Source organism: Chiloscyllium plagiosum, chromosome 11 (genome assembly GCF_004010195.1).
Source record: "Chiloscyllium plagiosum isolate BGI_BamShark_2017 chromosome 11, ASM401019v2, whole genome shotgun sequence".
Classification (NCBI taxonomy): Eukaryota; Metazoa; Chordata; class Chondrichthyes; order Orectolobiformes; family Hemiscylliidae; genus Chiloscyllium; species Chiloscyllium plagiosum.
Genome location: NC_057720.1, coordinates 1,244,448 through 1,262,596, shown reverse-complemented (window position 1 = coordinate 1,262,596; position 18,149 = coordinate 1,244,448). Strand labels below are relative to the sequence as shown.

The 18,149-nt window shown below is 45.1% G+C and overlaps 1 protein-coding gene across 1 annotated transcript in view; it reads left to right on the top strand.

Moving 5' to 3' along the window:
* LOC122554093 (serine/threonine-protein kinase TNNI3K) overlaps nucleotides 1-18,149 on the top strand; it is a 79,314-nt gene that overhangs the window by 19,465 nt on the left and 41,700 nt on the right. The window contains exons 5-6 of the mRNA XM_043698548.1: nucleotides 5,011-5,121; nucleotides 8,912-9,010. Of these exons, the coding sequence (XP_043554483.1) occupies nucleotides 5,011-5,121; nucleotides 8,912-9,010 (210 nt within the window). The remainder of the gene's footprint in view (nucleotides 1-5,010; nucleotides 5,122-8,911; nucleotides 9,011-18,149) is intronic.

The following is an 18,149-nucleotide window of genomic DNA, read 5'->3' as shown; positions in this document are numbered from 1 at the left end:
CATGAGATCTAACCTTGCTAATCAGTCTCCCATGGGGAACCTTGTCGAACGCCTTACTGAAGTCCATATAGATCACATCTACCACTCTCCGCTCATCAACCTTCTTTGTTACTTCCTCAAAAAACTCAATCAAGTTTGTGAAACTCAATCAAGTTTGTGAGATATGATTTCCCACGCACAAAACCATGTTGACTATCCCGAATCACTAATCTCCATAAATCATCTCAATTGATTTGGTAACCTTTATTCCCCAAACAAATAATGAACTTTTGTGACAACGTTGTCACTTTTAAAGGTGATTTTGTCCTTTTCTTTGAGGAGAGGTTGTAAAGGCAGAGGCAGAGGTGCTGCACAGTTTACCAGAACTCATGAGGCCTGGGATTTTTTAACAACCTGAATGGGTGTGGTCAGCTCTCTCAACCATGCTTTCTAGTTTTTTGTAGCTCTAGCAGCAGAAGCTGTTTAGGGTCCTCATAAGAACATCAGAACTAGGAGCAGGAGAACTAGGAGAAGGGACCTCCAGCCCTTTGAGCCTGCTCCGCCATTCAATAAGATCATGGCGTCAACTCCACTCACCCGCCCACTCACTGTAACCCTACCTCAGCTTTAAAAGTGATCACTGAAATAGCATCAACTACTTCCCCGGCCAAGGAATTCCATAGATTGACAACCCTCTGGGTGAAGATGTTCCTTCTCAGTTCAGTTCTAAGCCTGCTTCCTCTAATCTTGAGGCTGTGCCCTCTTATCCTAGTCTCACCCAGCAGTGGAAACATCCCATATCTATTTTATCGAATCCCTTCATAATTTTATATGCTTTGATAAGATTCCCCCTCATTCTTCTGAATTCCAATTAATATAATCCCAGTCTACTCAGTCTCTCCTCATAAACCAACCCCCTCAACTCCAGAATCAACCCAGTGAACCTCCTCTGCACCCCCTCCAGTGCCAGTTCATCCTTGCTCAAGGAAGGAGATCAAATCTGCACACAGTACTCCAGTGTGGCCTCACCAGCACCTTGTACAGCTATAGCATTACCTCTTTGCTTTTAAACTCAATTCCTTTAGCAATGAAGGACAAAATTCCATTTGCCTTCCTAATGACCTGTTGTACCTTCAGACCAACCTTCTATGATTCATGCACAAGGACACCCAGATCCCTCTGCATAGCAGCATGCTGCAACTTTTTACCATTCAAGTAATAATCCTTTTTACTGTAACTCCGACCAAAATGGATGACTTCACATTTACTAACGTTGTATTCCATCTGCCAGACCTTTGCCCACTCACTCAATGCATCTATGTTCCTCTGCAAGGTTTCACATCCTCTGCATACGTTGCTCCGCCACTCATCTTAGTGTCATCAGCAAACTTTGACACACTACACATGGTGCCCAACTCCAAATCATCGATATAAATTGTAAATAATTGCGGTCCCAACACCAATCCCTGAGGCACACCATTAGTCACTGATTTCCAGCCAGAATAGCACTCAGTTATCGCCACTCTTTGCTTCCTGTGGGCGCAGGTTTTGCAATTCCTGCGGTGGCAGGGGAAGGTGCCAGGATGGGAGGGTGGGTAGTTGGGAAGCGTGAACCTGACCAGGTAGTCACGGAGGGAACAGTCTTTGCGGAAATTGGATAAGGGTGGGGAGGGAAATATATCCCTGGTGGTGGGCCCGTTTGGAGGTGGCAGAAATGTTGGCAGATGATGTGATTTATGTGGAGGTTGGTGGGTGGAAGGTGAGGACCAGGGGGTTCTGTCCTTGTTACAGTTGGAGGAGTGGAGTTTGAGCGTGGAGGTGCGGGATGTGGATGAGATGCGCCTGAGGGCATCATCAACCACATGGAAGGAGAAATTGCAGTCTTTAAAGAAGGAGGCCATCTGGTGTGTTCTGTCATGGAACTGGTCCTCCTGGGAGCAATGGAGTGGAGGCGGAGGAATTGAGAATACGGGGCAACATTTTTGCAGGAGATAGGGTGGGAAGAGGTGTAATCCAGGTAGCTGTGGGAGTCGGTGGGTTTATACAAAATGTCAGTATTACGTTGGTCATCATTGATGGAGATGGAGAGGTCCTGGAAGGGGAGGGTGGTGCCAGAGATGGTCCAGGTAAATTTAAGGTTGGGGTGGAATGTGTTGGTGAAGTTGATGAAGTGTTCAACCTCTCCGCGGGAGCACGAGATGGCGCCGATGTAGTCATCAATGTAGCGAGGAAAGGGTGGGGAGTGGTGCCGGTGTAACTACGGAACATGGACTGTTCTACGTAGCCAACAAAGAGACAGGCATAGCTGGGGTCCATACGGGTGCCCATGGCTACCCCTTTCATCTAGAGGAAGTGGGAGGATTTGAAGGAGAAATTGTTAAAGGTGAGGACCAGTTCAACCAGTAGAAGGATACTGTTGGGGATGTTGGGAGTGTTTTTAGTACTCTGGGATGCATTCCATCAGGGCCAGGAGACTTATCTACCCTTAGCTTACCCAACACTAGTTCTTCTGTAATAATAATTGTTTCTAGGTCCTCACCTAACTTCATCTCTTCATCACTTAATGGCATGTTATTAGTATCCTCCAATGTGAAGACTGATGCTAAGTACCTGTTCAAGGCCTCAGTCATTTAATTTTATTCCATTACTAAATGCAACTTCTCATCTTCTAAATGACCAACATTTACTTTACTCTTCATTTTATAGAAACATTTTCTATCTGTCTTCATATTCTGTGTTAGTTTTTTTTCCTCATACTCTATCTTACTTTTCTTAATAGCTCTTTTTGTGGCTTTCTATTGACCTTTAAATATTTCCCAATTTTCCAGATTCCTGCTGTTTTGGGCCATTTTGTATGTCTTCTCTTTCACTTTGATAGCCTGCCTTATTCCCTTAGACACCCGTGGCAGATTACCCCTCCTCTTACCGTCCTTCCTTCTCACCGGAATATACTTTAGCTGAGCACTTCAAGTCTCTGTTCCCAGTCTACTTTAGCCAGATCCTCCTTCATTCTATTACTGTCCCTTTGTTCAAGCATAGGACCCTGGTATTGGATTGTATCTTCAAACTCTCCAGCTGTATTTTAAATTCAAACATATTGTGATCACTGCTTCCAAGAAGATCCCCATCTATGAGGTCATTAATTATTCCGGTCTCATTACACAGGACCAGATCTATTGAAAAGGGCTTATGCCCGAAACGTCGATTCTCCTGCTCCTTGGATGCTGCCTGATCTGCTGCGCTTTTCCAGCAACACATTTTTAAGCACAGGACCAGATCTAGGATAGCTTGCTCCTTCATTGGTTCCATTACATACTGTTCAACAAATCTATCACAGATATACTCAACGATCACTCCTCAAGGCAACCCTGACCAAGCTGGTTCAACCAATTTACATGCAGATTAAAATCCCCCATGATAATAGCCGTACCATTTTTGCAGACATTAGTTATTTCCTTGTTTATTGCCCGCCCCAGAAGAGTTGGAAGTTTTGATGAATAATTTCTAACTGCGTCTTTCTCTGAATTTTCTCTTGATGTTCCTGGACTTTGTGCCTGGACTTGTCTTGTTGCCAAGTTACTATTGTTGTCTTATTACTGTATTGGAACATTAATTAGTAATAGGTGTTGCATCTATTAGAGTGAAAGAGAGTTAGAGAATCCTACAGCACAGAGACAGGCCCTTTGGCCCGAACTGGTCCATGCTGAGCAAAATGTCCATCCACACTAACCCCATGTCCCTGCATTTGGCCCATATCCTTCTAATCCTTTCCTATCCATGTATTTGTTCAAATGCGTTTTAAATGTTGTGAATGTATCCGCCTCAACCACTTCCGCTGGCAGCTCATTCCATATGCATCTCATCCTCTGTGTAAAAAAGTTGCCCCTCAGGTTCCCTTTTATTCTTTCCCCTCTAACCTTAAACTGACCCCCTCTAGTCCTCGATTCCCTAACCCTGGGAAAAAGACTGAGTGCATCCACCCTATCCATGCCTCTCATCATCTTATACACCTCTGTAAGGTACCCTCTCCTCAGCCTCCTACACTCTAAAGAAAAAAGTCCTGGCTTGTCCAACCTCTCCCTATAGCTCAGACCATTGAGTCCAGGCAGCGCGTTGTAAATTCCTGCTGCACTCTTTCCAGTTTAATAACATCCTTCCTATAACAAGGTGACCAAAACTGAACCCAATATTGTTCGATTAATTTTTCCAATATTCTCTTTTTTTTGTTTGTATTTCAACTGAAGTGTTTATATAAATCATCTTTTGCTTAATGTGAAGTAGTTTGACCAGTCACATCACACCTGGAACATCCAATTCACATCGACCTTCAAGCTAAGGAAAAGTTAAGGTCTGGGCTTTCTACTGAAAATATTTTGAGAGGGTCTGGTCTGGACCATAGTACTTTCCATCTCCATTTTGATATTTGTAATTAACCTTCTGGTCAGTGTCGCTTTTGACGGAGAGAGAGTTACAGCTTTCCAAAGCCTGTGTATGAGGGGAAAGCTGCCTTTTGTCCTCTTGAATGGCCTGGCTTGGATTTGGAATCTTTATCCCTTGTGTATGTTGATTATTCCGGAATAGAGTGGGGCTGGAAAAGCATAGCGGTTCAGGCAGCATCCGAGGAGCAGGAAAATCGACGTTTCAGGCAAAAGCCCTTCATCAGGAATACCTGTGTTGATTATTCCACCAATGTCACTCAATTGACCCAACCAAATGCATTATTCATTGTAATCAGCTCAATCAGTTTAGCATTTAATTTGGATAATGAATGTTAATGCTGGTACTGATGTAGAGGAGGTGGGAATGTCAGATGTTCTGTTCACTCTAAGAGCTGGCTTTGAGGGAGCTGGATCTGTGTTAAGGGCTCTCCACCTGTAAGTAAAGGATACAAAAAGAAAAAAAGAAGAAACGTAGAGGAGGTGGGATTACCTACACATGAACGATACCTACAGTAATCCGTAAGGCCAGCGTACAGAGCTGCAGCTTGTTGTGAGTGTGATGAAGATGAACACAATGTTTCCTGCTCTTCAGGACAATACTGAGCTGGTCACTGCACTGCTGCACGGAGGGGCAGACATTCAGCAGGTGGGCTATGGAGCACTCACTGCTCTTCACATTGCAACCATTGCAGCCAACAATGAGGTAAGGTCACACTTCTAAATCATCAATAACATCTCGGATTTAAACAGCACCCTTCACGTAATAAAACTAGTGGCATGTCCTCACTTGCCTGGGCACGAAGCTCTGCTAGGCTTCACTAAAACTTTCTGACTCTCTCTCTCTCATGTCCATTAATACAGGAGCAGGAATAGGCCATTTAGCCCTTGAGCTGGTGCTACCATTCTACCTGATGGTTATAATCACCTACCAAGGCTATTTTCCTGTGATAACCCCAGGTGTCTTGATAGCTTTAATATCCAGAGACCTATTGATCTCTGTCTTGATCATGATCAGTGATTGAGCCGAGACAATAAATATTTCTTCCTATGTTTTGAATGTTCCTCAAAACCTCACTCTTCAAATAAGCTTTTGCTCATCCATTCCTGACATTTCTTTATGCGACTATAACATGTAGGAGCAGAATTAGGCATTCAGCCCATAGAATCTCCTCTGCCATGATCCTCAACTCCACCTTCCTCCAATCTCCCCATAAGCCTTAGTATTCCATTACTGACTAAAAACCTGCCTGCCTCAGTCTTAAATATATTTAATGAGACAGCCTTGACAGTCCCTCTGTTGTAAAGAATTCCAAATTTCACTCCTCTTGGAGAGAAAACATTCTTCCTCATCTCCGACTTAAATGTGTGACCCTTATTCTGAGAAGATGTCCTCTGGTCCTGGACCCTCCCACAGAGAAAACAAACCTTTCCACATTGACCCTGTCAAGCCCACATTGACCCTGCCGAGCCCACATCGACCCTGTCGAGCCCACATTGACCCTGTCGAGCCCACATCGACTCTGTCGAGCCCACATTGAACCTGTTGAGCCCACATCGATCCTGTCAAGCCCAAATTGACCCTGTCAAGCCCACATTGACCCTGTCGAGCCCACATCGACTCTGTCGAGCCCAGATTGACCCTGTCGAGCCCACATCGACCCTGTCAAGCCCACATTGACCCTGTCGAGCCCACATCGACCCTGTTGAGCCCACATTGACCCTGTCGAGCCCACATTGACCCTGTCGAGCCCACATCGACCCTGTTGAGCCCACATCGACCCTGTCAAGCCCACATTGACTCTGTCGAGCCCACATCGACCCTGTTGAGCCCACATCGACCCTGTCAAGCCCACATTGACCCTGTCGAGCCCACATCGACCCTGTTGAGCCTGCATCAACACTGTCGAGCCCACATTGACCTTGTCGAGCCCACATTGACCCTGTCGAGCCCACATCGACCCTATAGAGCCCACATTGACCCTGTCGAGCCCACATCGATCCTGTCGAGCCCACATTGACCCTGTCGAGCCCACATTGACCCTGTCAAGCCCACATCGACCCTGTCAAGCCCACATTGACCCTGCCGAGCCCACATCGACCCTGTCGAGCCCACATTGACCCTGTCGAGCCCACATCGACCCTGTTGAGCCCACATTGACCCTGTCGAGCCCACATCGACCCAGTCGAGCCCACATTAACCCTGTCAAGCCCACATCGACCCTGTCGAGCCCACATCGACCCTGTCGAGCCCACATCGATCCTGTCAATCCCACATTGACCCTGTCAAGCCCACATTGACCCTGTCGAGCCCACATCGACTCTGTCGAGTCCACATTGACCCTGTCGAGCCCACATCGATCCTGTCGAGCCCACATTGACCCTGTCGAGCCCACATCGATCCTGTCAATCCCACATTGACCCTGTCAAGCCCACATTGACCCTGTCGAGCCCACTTCGACTCTGTCGAGCCCACATTGACCCTGTCGAGCCCACTAAGAATCCTGCAGATTTCAGTCAGGTCACCTCTCATTCTTCTAAACTCCAATGAGTGCAACCCTACTTAACCTCTCCTCGTAAGACAGTCCCTCCACACTTGTTATCATCACTTCCTCTGGACTGCCTCCAATGTCAGTATATTTAGCCTTGGAAAAGGGGCTCAAAACTGCTACAGTAGTCCAGCTGTGGTCTGACTTGTGCCTTGCATAGTTTAACAAAGCCTCCCTACATTTTGAACTAAAGACCAACATTCCATTTGTGTTTTCTCTTATCCACTGACCTTGGACACTAGCTTTCTGTAATTTATGAGCAAGGACTCCCAAATCTCTCTGTTCTGTAGCTTTCCATAATCCTTCTCCTTTTAAATAATATTCAAATCCCTATTCATCCTGCCAAAGTGCATAGCCTCACATTTCCCCACACTGTGTTCTATCTGCCAGGTTTTTACCCACTTGCTTAACCTCTCTAATCCCTGCGCAGACTCTTTGTGTCATCCTCACTACTTGCCTTCCCCCTGTTGTTGTGTTATCCACAATCCTGGCTGTAATCCATTCACTTTCCTCTCCAAGTTAGGAATATGCATTCGAAATCATTGTGGCCCCAGCACTGATCCCTGTGGCACTCCATTACCTACAGGTTGCTATCTTGAATATGCCCGTCCTTTATTCCAACTCTCTATCTTCTAATAGATATCCAATTTTCGGTCCATGCTAATACGCTACCTGCAACACCATGAGCTCATCTCACTGAGCAGCCTAATGTGTGGGATCTTAGCAAGTGCTTTCTAAAGATGATGTAGCAGAGTATTCAATTTTGCTTCATCCAAAATTCTTGAAAGGAATTAGAAAATTTTAGTTCATTAATGAAGCTGTGTAAATGCGAGCAGTTATATGTTTTAGTTCGCAGTTTGTTTGTGTTTGAGTAAACAGCCAAGTTCCTAGACTATAGTCTGACAAAGGGTGACTGGATGTGCAACATTAACTGTCTTTCTGTTTGCACAGATGCTGCCTGAGTTTCTCCAGCACTTTTTGTTTTTATTTCCCAGCCAGTAATCTTGCTCTCCTGGTGATGTAAAGAAACATCATCGTTAACAGCAGTGACCGGTGGTTGTGATGTTTGTGAATACCCTTCAGGGAAGGAAATTTGCCAACTATAACAGGTCTGTCTTACATGAGACTCCAGACCCATAGCAGATACAGTCGAGATTTAACTGCACTCTGAAATGGTCTGTCAGAACATTCAGCTGTCTCTTTTTTTGCAGAATCACAGAAAAGTATTTTTTTCAATTCTTCTGTGGGATGTAGACTTTGTTGCTCAGGCTGACATTTGCTGCCTGTGTTTGATTGCTCCAACCTGTATAATGTGTTTGACCATTGAGGTTATCAGGAGTAGTCAGACTGTAGCATTGGAACCACAATCAGGTCAACTCTTATTGGACACTGTAGTCAACCAGCCTGTCAGTAAAGTTTCTCATGAACAGTGAAGCAGATTTGAGGGCCGAATGGTCTCCTCCTGCCCCTATATCATATGTTAGATTCTGGATCAGTGGTGCTGGAAGAGCACAGCAGTTCAAGCAGCATCCAAGGAGCTTCGAAATTGACGTTTCGGGCATTCCTGCTGAAGGGCTTTTGCCCGAAACGTCGATTTCACTGCTCGTTGGATGCTGCCTGAATTGCTGTGCTCTTCCAGCACCACTAATCCAGAATCTGGTTTCCAGCATCTGCAGTCATTGTTTTTACCTCTATATGTTAGAATGTATCAGTTCAGAGGGCAGTTTAAAGCCACCACATTGCTGTGGGTCTGGTGTCACATGTAGACCAGCCCAGGTCATGAAGACAGATTCCCTTCTCTGACAGCTTACTGCTGCCTTTACTCACAGATCCCACGAATGATTCAAAAAATAATAACGCATTCTAGATTTGCTCACACTGTTTAATTGCACAGTTGTGTTTCTTTGCTGGTCTCCCCTTCTAACGCTCTCTGGTTGTTTTCCACAGACAGTTGACATCCTATTACAACATGGAGCCTTTGTCAATGTCCAGGATGCTGTCTTCTTCACACCTTTACATATCGCCACTTATTATGGTCATGAGCAGGTAACAAGTGAACTGACCAGTTCAGTGTGCAGCCTCTACCAGATGAAGTCAGAAAATTGAAGGAAGTTTGACCTGGTTATACTGGGTCATACCTCACTGGGGTACAGAGCTGGAACTCAAATCCAACTGTATCCAGAATAATCAGTAAAGTTAAAGATGTTATAAAGTAAGCAGAATTTCCAAATTTACCCTATTTTCAGTCCCAGAAAGCATAGAAAGCCTGGGCCATATATTTAACAAGGATTACTATTCATTTCAAGTAACTAGACTTGAGCTGCTCAGAGTCATAAGCAAGGAAAGAGACCCTTCAGCCCAATCTGTCCATGCTGACCAGATTTCCTAAACTCAACTAGTCCCATTTGCCTGGGTTTGACTCATAGCCCTCTAAACCTTTCATATTCATGTACCTGTCCAAATAGTTTTGAAATGTTGTAATTGTACCAGCCTCCACCACTTCCTCATCAGCTCATTCCATACACATACACCATCCGCTGTGTGAGAAAATTGCCCCTCAGATGGCTTTTATATCTTTCACATGGTGACTCAGTGGTTAGCACTGGTGCCTCACAGCACCAGGGTCCCAGGTTCAATTCCAGCCTTGGGTGACTGTCTGTGTGGGTTTCCTCTGGGTGCTCCGGTTTCCTCCCACAATCCAAAGATGTGCAGGTTAGGTGGATTGGTCATGCTAAATTGCCCATAGTGCTAAGTGCATTAGTCAGAGGAAAACGGGTCTAGGTGGGGTTACTCTTCAGAGGGTCGGTGTGGACTCATTGGGATGAATGACCAGTTTCCACACTGTAGGGAATCTAATCTTTCTCCTCTCACCCTAAACCTATGTCCTCTAGTTCTGGACTCCCCTTCCCTAGGGAAAATACCTTGGCTGTTCACCTTATCTATGCCCCTCATGATTTTATAAACCTCTGTAAGGTTATCCTTCAGCCTCCTGCAGTACAGGAAAAAATGTTCCAGCCTATCCAGCCTCCTCTTCTAATTCAACCCTTCCAGTCTCAGTAATACCCTTCTAAATCTTTTGGGTATCCTTTCCAGTTTAATAACATCCTCCCTATAGCAGGGCAACCAGAATTGCATGCAGTACTCCAAATATAGCCTTACAAATATCTTGTATAGCCATAACATAATGCCCAAGTGAACCATTGGCTATAATTTTACGGGTTCTAATTCTAACACCTTCTATGCTCCCCCCTTATGATAGGAAAAATCCTATCAGATAGGGAAAATGGCGTGGGTGTCATGGGTGGAGGGAAAGTAGTTCCAATTTACAGGATCTGCTGTGACGGTGATTGTGTTGAGAGTGTCAGAAAGTCCTACAGCATGGAGACAGGCCCTTGGGTACAAACTGGTCCATGCCGACCAAACTTTCCATCCACTCTGACCCCATTTCCCTGCACTTGGCCATATCCGTCCAATCCTTTCCTATCCATGTACTTGTCCAAATGCCTTTTAAATGTTGTTAATGTACCCGCCTCAACCACTTCCGCTGGCAGCTCATCCCATATGCGTACCACCCTCTGGGTAAATAAAGTTGCCCCTCAGGTTCCCTTTTATTCTTGCCCCTCTAACCTTAAACTGATGCCCTCTAGTCCTCGAATCCCTAACCCTGGGAAAAAGACTGGGTGCATTGACACTATCCAAAGCATTGTTTCTCAATCTCCTTTCTCTGTATCCTTTCAGTGGTTTGTATAAGAGCAACTGGTTCACAATTCTAAAATGTCTCTGTCATTTTAATTAAAAGCCACAACTAATGGCAACTGCTGAAGGAAAGAAAATGCTGTTCTTCAGGTTTAAAGTAGCTTTTACTGCAGAGAACAGAGAGCTGTTGAGCCAGTGGAGGTCTGAAGGTCTTCTCTTCGTCTTGTTCCCAGCACCAAGATGTTTAGTTCCCTGAGAACCAATCACACAGCTGTTGGCAGGCAGTGGGTCTTTGGCATTGATGACTGGTCACTAATCCACAGATCAATCAGCTACTTGTTACTGGCTGAAAGACATTTGTACACACATCTGTTGGCTCCAGATCATGTGCACCTTCTTCTTGTGCTGCCTAAAGCAGCAGCTGTATACACAGTACCTACAAAGAGTGTCCAGTAATTTGCTCACAAAAACATACAGTAATTCTTCCACAAATCTTAGTTTTTACGATAATCCTTCTCCCATCTCCATTGACGTTGTCCTGACAACAGACGCACAATTGTATAATTGTTACTTAAACTTGTCTCAGACCTGGGTTGGACTACACTTGGAGTTACTGAGTACACTTACCATAAAGGCTATTGAGATACTGGAGAAGACAGATAAGGATGATGCCAGTCATCAGTCATTACTATCAAGAGAGACTGAACAGGCCAAACGTCCTTTCTCGATAAAGGAAAAGGCAAGAGATAATCTGATAGAGGGCCAAAAATGTATTTGATGGATTTGATACTTTCAATGTGTGTAGTGATTGTAATGAGGTCAGCCAGGTGGAGCTCACAGAGTATGAGCTCACCAATTGGGGTTGTTAACCTGGTCCAATCGGGGAGTCCTGGCTGACAGAGATAGACAGGAGTGTCTGAGGTTCTGTTCACTCTGAGAGCTGGGTCAGTGTCAAGGACCCTCCACGTGTAAATAAAGGGGGACGTGGTGACAGGACCCCATTCTCAGTGGAGTTATTTCAGTGGCAATGAGAAAAAAACACACTCCTGAAGAAATTCACTCACAACAGTCTTGGAGTTGGGATAGGCATTTCTGTCATCAAGCTGTTATTTTGGAAACTGGACTGGTTCAAACACTGGGCCCAGTCTGTGGAAAGAATGCAATATCTTTTCTGGGCAAATGACACCAGAGCAGATGAAAAACAAGGTGTAATTCTGCTGTCAGTGTTCGGAGCTGCAGCTTTCTCGGTTATTAGGAGCCTGACTCTCCCTGAGGCACCAGATACTAAATCGTTTCAAGAATTGACAGATTTAGTTAGGGAATATTACAACCCAAGCCTCCTCCAATTCTGAGATGCTAACGGGTTTATTCAGCAATTCGAGAACCAGGGGAATCCGTTCTGGGATTTTTGACGCGGTTAGGATGACTGATAGAAACATGTGACTTTGGTTTCACCCTTAATGAGATTCTGAGAAACTGGTATGGGGGATTAATGAGGTAACGGTGCAAATGCGCCTCCTGGCAGAAACCCAACTGAACTTCAAGCAGGCAGTACAACTGGCTTTATCATTGGACAATGCAGCAAGTGGAGCATGAGTTACAGGGTACTCCGATGGACGTGGACACCTTCACCAGTCCCACAGCTTGAGGAACACCACTTGAGGGAAGGCAACCGCACAGCCTCACTCAGGACAAATCCTGAACAGAGGGACTCTCGGTCAGCCCACAGCAAAACCCCAAAACCAGGCCAAACTTCGGCCAAACGGTTAAAAGCTTCTTCAGGATCCAGGCCAGCAAGCTACTGTAGTTGCTGCCGATCTGTGGACTCAGGACAACAAAAGAGTCTCACTAGGCCTGAACTGAGTAAAAGAACTCACAGGCCGGTATCCAGGGGAGTGCACGCCCTGGAAACCCACCCCCACCTGGTTTGGAACAGTTACATCGTTTAGCGAAAAAAAACTGCAGACGCTGGAATCCAAAGGAGACAGGCAGGAGGCTGGGGGAACACAGCAAGGCAGGCAGCATCAGGAGGAGAATTCGATGTTTCGGGTGGAATCTTTCTTCAGTTAAATTGTTCAGTTAAACCAGAACCAATCAAAATAAACATCTGATTAAATGGTCACCTGGTTCTAATGGAGGTCGATACTGGTACAGCTGTATCAGTGATTGGAGAACCAGTCTTTGACAAAATTTGCTCTGATTCCAACTGTTAATTTCTTCAAGAAGTCACAAGACAGAACCTAGACCAGGGAACCTTTACAGATGAAGGGAACAACTTCAGTTCTGTTCTCATATGAGAAGCAATTGGTTCAGTTCCCAGTGATTGCAGTAAACGAGTTGGGCTCAAGCCTGATGGGAGAAAGTGAGGTCTGCAGATGCTGGAGATCAAAGTTGAAACTTTATTGCTGGAACAGCACAGCAGGTCAGGCAGCATCCAGGGAACAGGAGATTCGACGTTTCGGGCACAGGCCCTTCTTCAGGAATGATTCCTGAAGAAGGGCCTGTGCCCGAAACGTCGAATCTCCTGTTCCCTGGATGCTGCCTGACCTGCTGTGCTGTTCCAGCAATAAAGTTTCAACCTCAAGCCTGATGCGGACTAGATTGGTTGTGAAAGATTCACTGAGATGGGGTCAACACTTTTTGATTAAAAAATGCCCACCTGAGTGAAATCCTAACCAGGTACCTGGACCTTTTTCAGGAAGATCGAGATGGAGGATGGGAAAAATTTCTGGCTGTAAGAGCTGCTCCTTTTTTGAGGTATTTTAGGTGCTGGAGGTGATTTCCTTGAATTCCAGAAGCAGCAATTACTGTTTCATATGCTACTGCATGGTTTTGGAAGCTTGGAAAAAAATGGCAAAACAGCAGCAGTTTTAAAAGGGAGAGGCACGGACAAAGGAAGCACATGATCTGTGCAGGAGAGAGAGAGAGAGAGAGAGAAAAAAAAAGAAACCCACACTGCTAACTGACACAGCAATGAATCTGCACAGTTACTGCCTTTGCTGTTTGAATTCATGTAACTCTGGACATCAGAGTGTGTTTGGGAAAACTTAACAAACAGCAAAATTCACAACTGATTTTGGAGGAATCCGTTTGGGAGAGGTCACAGCACAGGAACAGATAAGTGAATAGTTTTAACAATAGCCTTGCTGTAAATCTACAATACTGAGTTTAATGGGTTATTTATTAATTATATGTTTTATTGAGATATGTCTCTTAAGCCATATGTATTAAGTTGTCCTGGAGCAGTGTTTTGTAAAGGAATAAGACAGTGCTATTTTCTGGGTCTGTAGACTGGAAGAAGCAAACATGGCCTTTAGTAGAGTGATATGCTCTTCGTGTCGGATGTGGGAGTTTATGGAGAATTTCTGTGTTACTGAGGATTATATCTGCAATAAATGCTATTGGTTCCGAATTCTATCAGATTGAATGGATCAATTGGAGAGACAGTTAAAGGCAATGAGGAATTTACAAGAGCAAGGGGATGTGATGGATGGCAATTATAGGAAGGGGGGAAATTTTAGATACAGTCACATAGATGGGTTAACTCCAGGGAAGGTAAGAGAGGTAGGCAGGCAGTGCATGAGTCTTCTGTGGCTATCCCCATTTCAAACAGGTATTGCTGTTTTGGAAAATTTAGAGGGTGATAGATTCTCAGGGGAACGTAGCACGAACAGCCAAGTTTCTGGTATTGAGACTGGGTCTAATATAGTGAGGGGTACGTTGGGTTCCAAGCGATCGATTGTGTTAGGGGACTCTCTAGTCTGAGGTACAGAGAGACGTTTCTGTGGCCAGCAGAGAAAAATCAGAATGGTGCGTTGCTTCCCTGGCATCAGGATCAAGGATGTCTCGGAGAGGGTGCAGAATGTTCTCACGGGGGAAGAAGGCCCAGCAACAAGTCATTGTCCACATTGGAACCAATGACATTGGAAGGGTGATTACAGAGAGTTAGGCAGGAATTTAAAAGGGAGGTCCTTGAGAGTAGTAATATCTGGATTACTCCCGGTGCTACAAGCTAGTGAGGGCAGGAATACGAGGATAGAGCAGATGAATGCATGGCTAACGAGCTGGTGTATGGGAGAAGGATTCTCATTATTGGACCATTGGAAGCCATTTTGGGGTAGAAGTGTTCTGTGCAAGAAAGACGGATTGCACCTGAATTGGAAGGGGACTAATATACTGGCAGGGAAATTTGCTGGAGCTGCTCAAGTGGGGGTGGGTGGGACCGAGGGAGATAGTGAGGAAAGATTTCACTCTGAGACTGATACACTTGAGAACAAAAGCGAGTCAAACAGTCAGGGCAGGCAGGGGCAAAGCAGAGAACAAGGTAGCACTGATAGGTTAGACTGCATTTATTTCAATGCAAGGGGCCTAACAGGGAAGGCAGATGAATTCAGGGCATGGTTAGGAACATGGGACTGGGATATCATAGCAATTTCAGAAACATGGCTCAGGGATGGACAGGACTGGCAGCTTAATGTTCCAGGATACAAATGCTACAGGAAGGACAGAAAGGGAGGCGAGAGAGGAGGGGGAGTGGTGTTTTTGATAAGGGATAGCATTACAGCTGTACTGAGGGAGGCTATTCCTGGAAATACATCCAGGGAAGTTATTTGGGTGGAACTGAGAAATAAGAAAGGATGATCAACATATTGGGGTTGTATTATAGACCCCCGAATAGTCAGAGGGAGATTGAGAGACAAATTTGTAAGGAGATCTCAGTTATCTGTAAGAATAATAGGGTGGTTATGGTAGGGGATTTTAACTTTCCAAACATAGACTGGGACTGCCATTGTGTTAAAGGTTTAGAGGGAGAGGAATTTGTTAAGTGTGTACAAGAACATTTTCTGATTCAGTATGTGGATGTACCTACTAGAGAAGGTGGAAAACCTGACCTAGTCTTGGGACATAAGTCAGGGCAGGTGACTGAGGTGTCAGTGGGGGAGCACTTTGGGGCCAGCGACCATAATTCTATTAGATTTGAAATAGTGATGGAAAAGGATAGACCAGATCGAAAGTTGAAGTTTCCTTAAATTGGAGAAAGGCCACTTTTGACGGTATTAGGCAAGAACATTCAAAAGCTGATTGGGCACAGATGTTTGCAGGTAAAGGGACAGCTGGAAAATGGGAAGCTGTCAGAAATGGGATACCAAGAATCCAGAGAAAGTATATTCCTGTCAGGGTGAAAGGAAAGGCTGGTAGGTATAGGGAATGCTGGATGACTAAAGAAATTGAGGGTTTGGTTAAGAAAAGAAAGGAAGCATATGTCAGATATAGACAGGATAGATCGAGTGAATCCTTAGTAGAGTATAAAGGAAGTAGGGGTATACTTGAGAGAAATCGGGAGGGCAAAAAGGGGTCATGAGATTGCTTTGGCAGATTGAATTAAGGAGAATCCAAAGTGTTTTACAAATGCATTTAAGGACAAAAGGGTAACTAGGGAGAGAATAGGGTCCCTCAAAGATCAGCAAGGCGGCCTTTGTGTGGAGCCACAGGAGATGGGGAAGATACTGGACGAGTATTTTGCATCAGTATTTACTGTGGAGAAGGACACGGAAGATATAGACTGTAGGGAAATAGATGGTGACATCTTTAAAAATGTCCATATTACAGAGGAGGAAGTGCTGGATGTCTTGAAATGCATAAAAGTGGATAAATCCCCAGGACTTGATCAGGTGTACCCTGGAACTCTGTGGGAAGTGAGGGATGTGTTTGCTGGGACCCTTGCTGAGATATTTGTATCATCGATAGTCACAGGTGAGGTGCCGGAAGACTGGAGATTGGCAAACATGGTGCCACTGTTTAAGAAAGATGGTAAGGACAAGCCAGGGAACTATAGACCTGTGAACCTGACCTCGGCGGTGGGCAAGTTGTTGGAGGGAATCCTGAGGAATAGGATGTATACGTACTTGGAAAGGCAAGGACTGATTAGGGATAGTGAACATGGCTTTATGCGTGGGAAATCATTTCTCACAAACTTGATAGAGTTTTTGGAAGAAGTAACAATGATGATTGATGAGGGCAGAGCGGTAGATGTGATCTATATGGGCTTCAGTAAGGCATTCAACAAGGTTCTCCTTGGGACACTGGTTAGCAAGGTTAGATCTCACGGAATACAAGGAGAGCCAGCCATTTGGATACAGAACTGGCTCAAAGGTAGAAGACAGAGGGTGGTGGAGGGTTGCTTTTCAGACTGAAGACCTGTGACCAGTAGAGCACCATAAGGATCGGTGCTGGGTCCTCTACTTTTCACTATTTACATAAATGATTTGGATGTGAACATTGGAGTGGGAGAGTGGCTCAGTGGTTAGCACTGCTGCCTCACAGCACCAGAGACCCGGGTTTGATTCCCGCCTCAGGCGACTGTCTGTGTGGAGTTTGCACATTCTCCCCGTGTCTGCGTGGGTTTCCTCCAGGTTTTCCAGTTTCATCCCACAGTCCAAAGATGTGCAGGTTCGGTGAATTGACCATAATAAATTACCAATCTTGTCAGGTGCATTAGTCAGCAGGGTGAGGAATGGATGTTGCAGGTTCCAGGATTTAGATCTTTCATTAAGAACAGGCAAGGCGGTAAAAGAGGGGGAGGTGTGGTCTTGTTAGTCAAGGATAGTATACCGGTGGTTGAAAGACTCGTTGACGAGGATTCGTCTACTGAGGTGGTATGGGCTGAGTTTAGAAACAGGACAGGAGAGGTCACACTGCTGGGAGTTTTTTATCAGCCCCCGCAGAGTTCCAGGGAGGTGGAAGAGAGGATTAGCAAATCGATTCTGGGCAGGAGTGAAAGGAACAGTGTGTTCGTTATGGGTGACTTTAACTTCCCCGACATTGACTGGAAATGCTATAACTCCAGTATGTTGGATGGATCAGTTTTTGTCCAATGTGTGCAGGAGGGTTTCCTCACACAGTATGTCGAAGGGCCGACAAGGGGGGAGGGCACACTGGATCTGGTACTTGGTAATGAACCAGGCCAGGTGTTTGACTTAGTGGTGGGTGAGCATTTTGGAGACAGTGACCGTAAGTTTGTTACATTTAGTTTAGTGATAGAAAGGGATAAGTACAGGGCAAGAACTATCGATGGGGCAAGGGAAATTGTAATGTGATTAGGCAAGACTTAGGAGGCATAGAATGGGTTAGCAAAATACAGGGGATGGGAACAATCAAAATATTGGAGCTGGTTTAAGGATCAGATATTGCATGTCCTTGATAGGTATGTCCCTGTCAGGCAGGGAGGAAGTGATAAGATAACGGAACCGTGGTTTGCTACAGAAATTGTATCACTTATTAAGCGAAAGAGGGATGCTTATGTGACGTTGAGGTGAGATGGTTCAGATGAAGTGATGGAGAGTTACAGATTAGCGAGAAAGGATTTAAAGAGAGAGTTAAGAAGAGCAAGGAGGGGACATGAGCAGTCTTTAGCCGGTAGAATAAAGGAGAACCCTAAAGCTTTCTATAGGTATGTGAGGAATAAAAGGATGACGAGGGTAGGAATAGG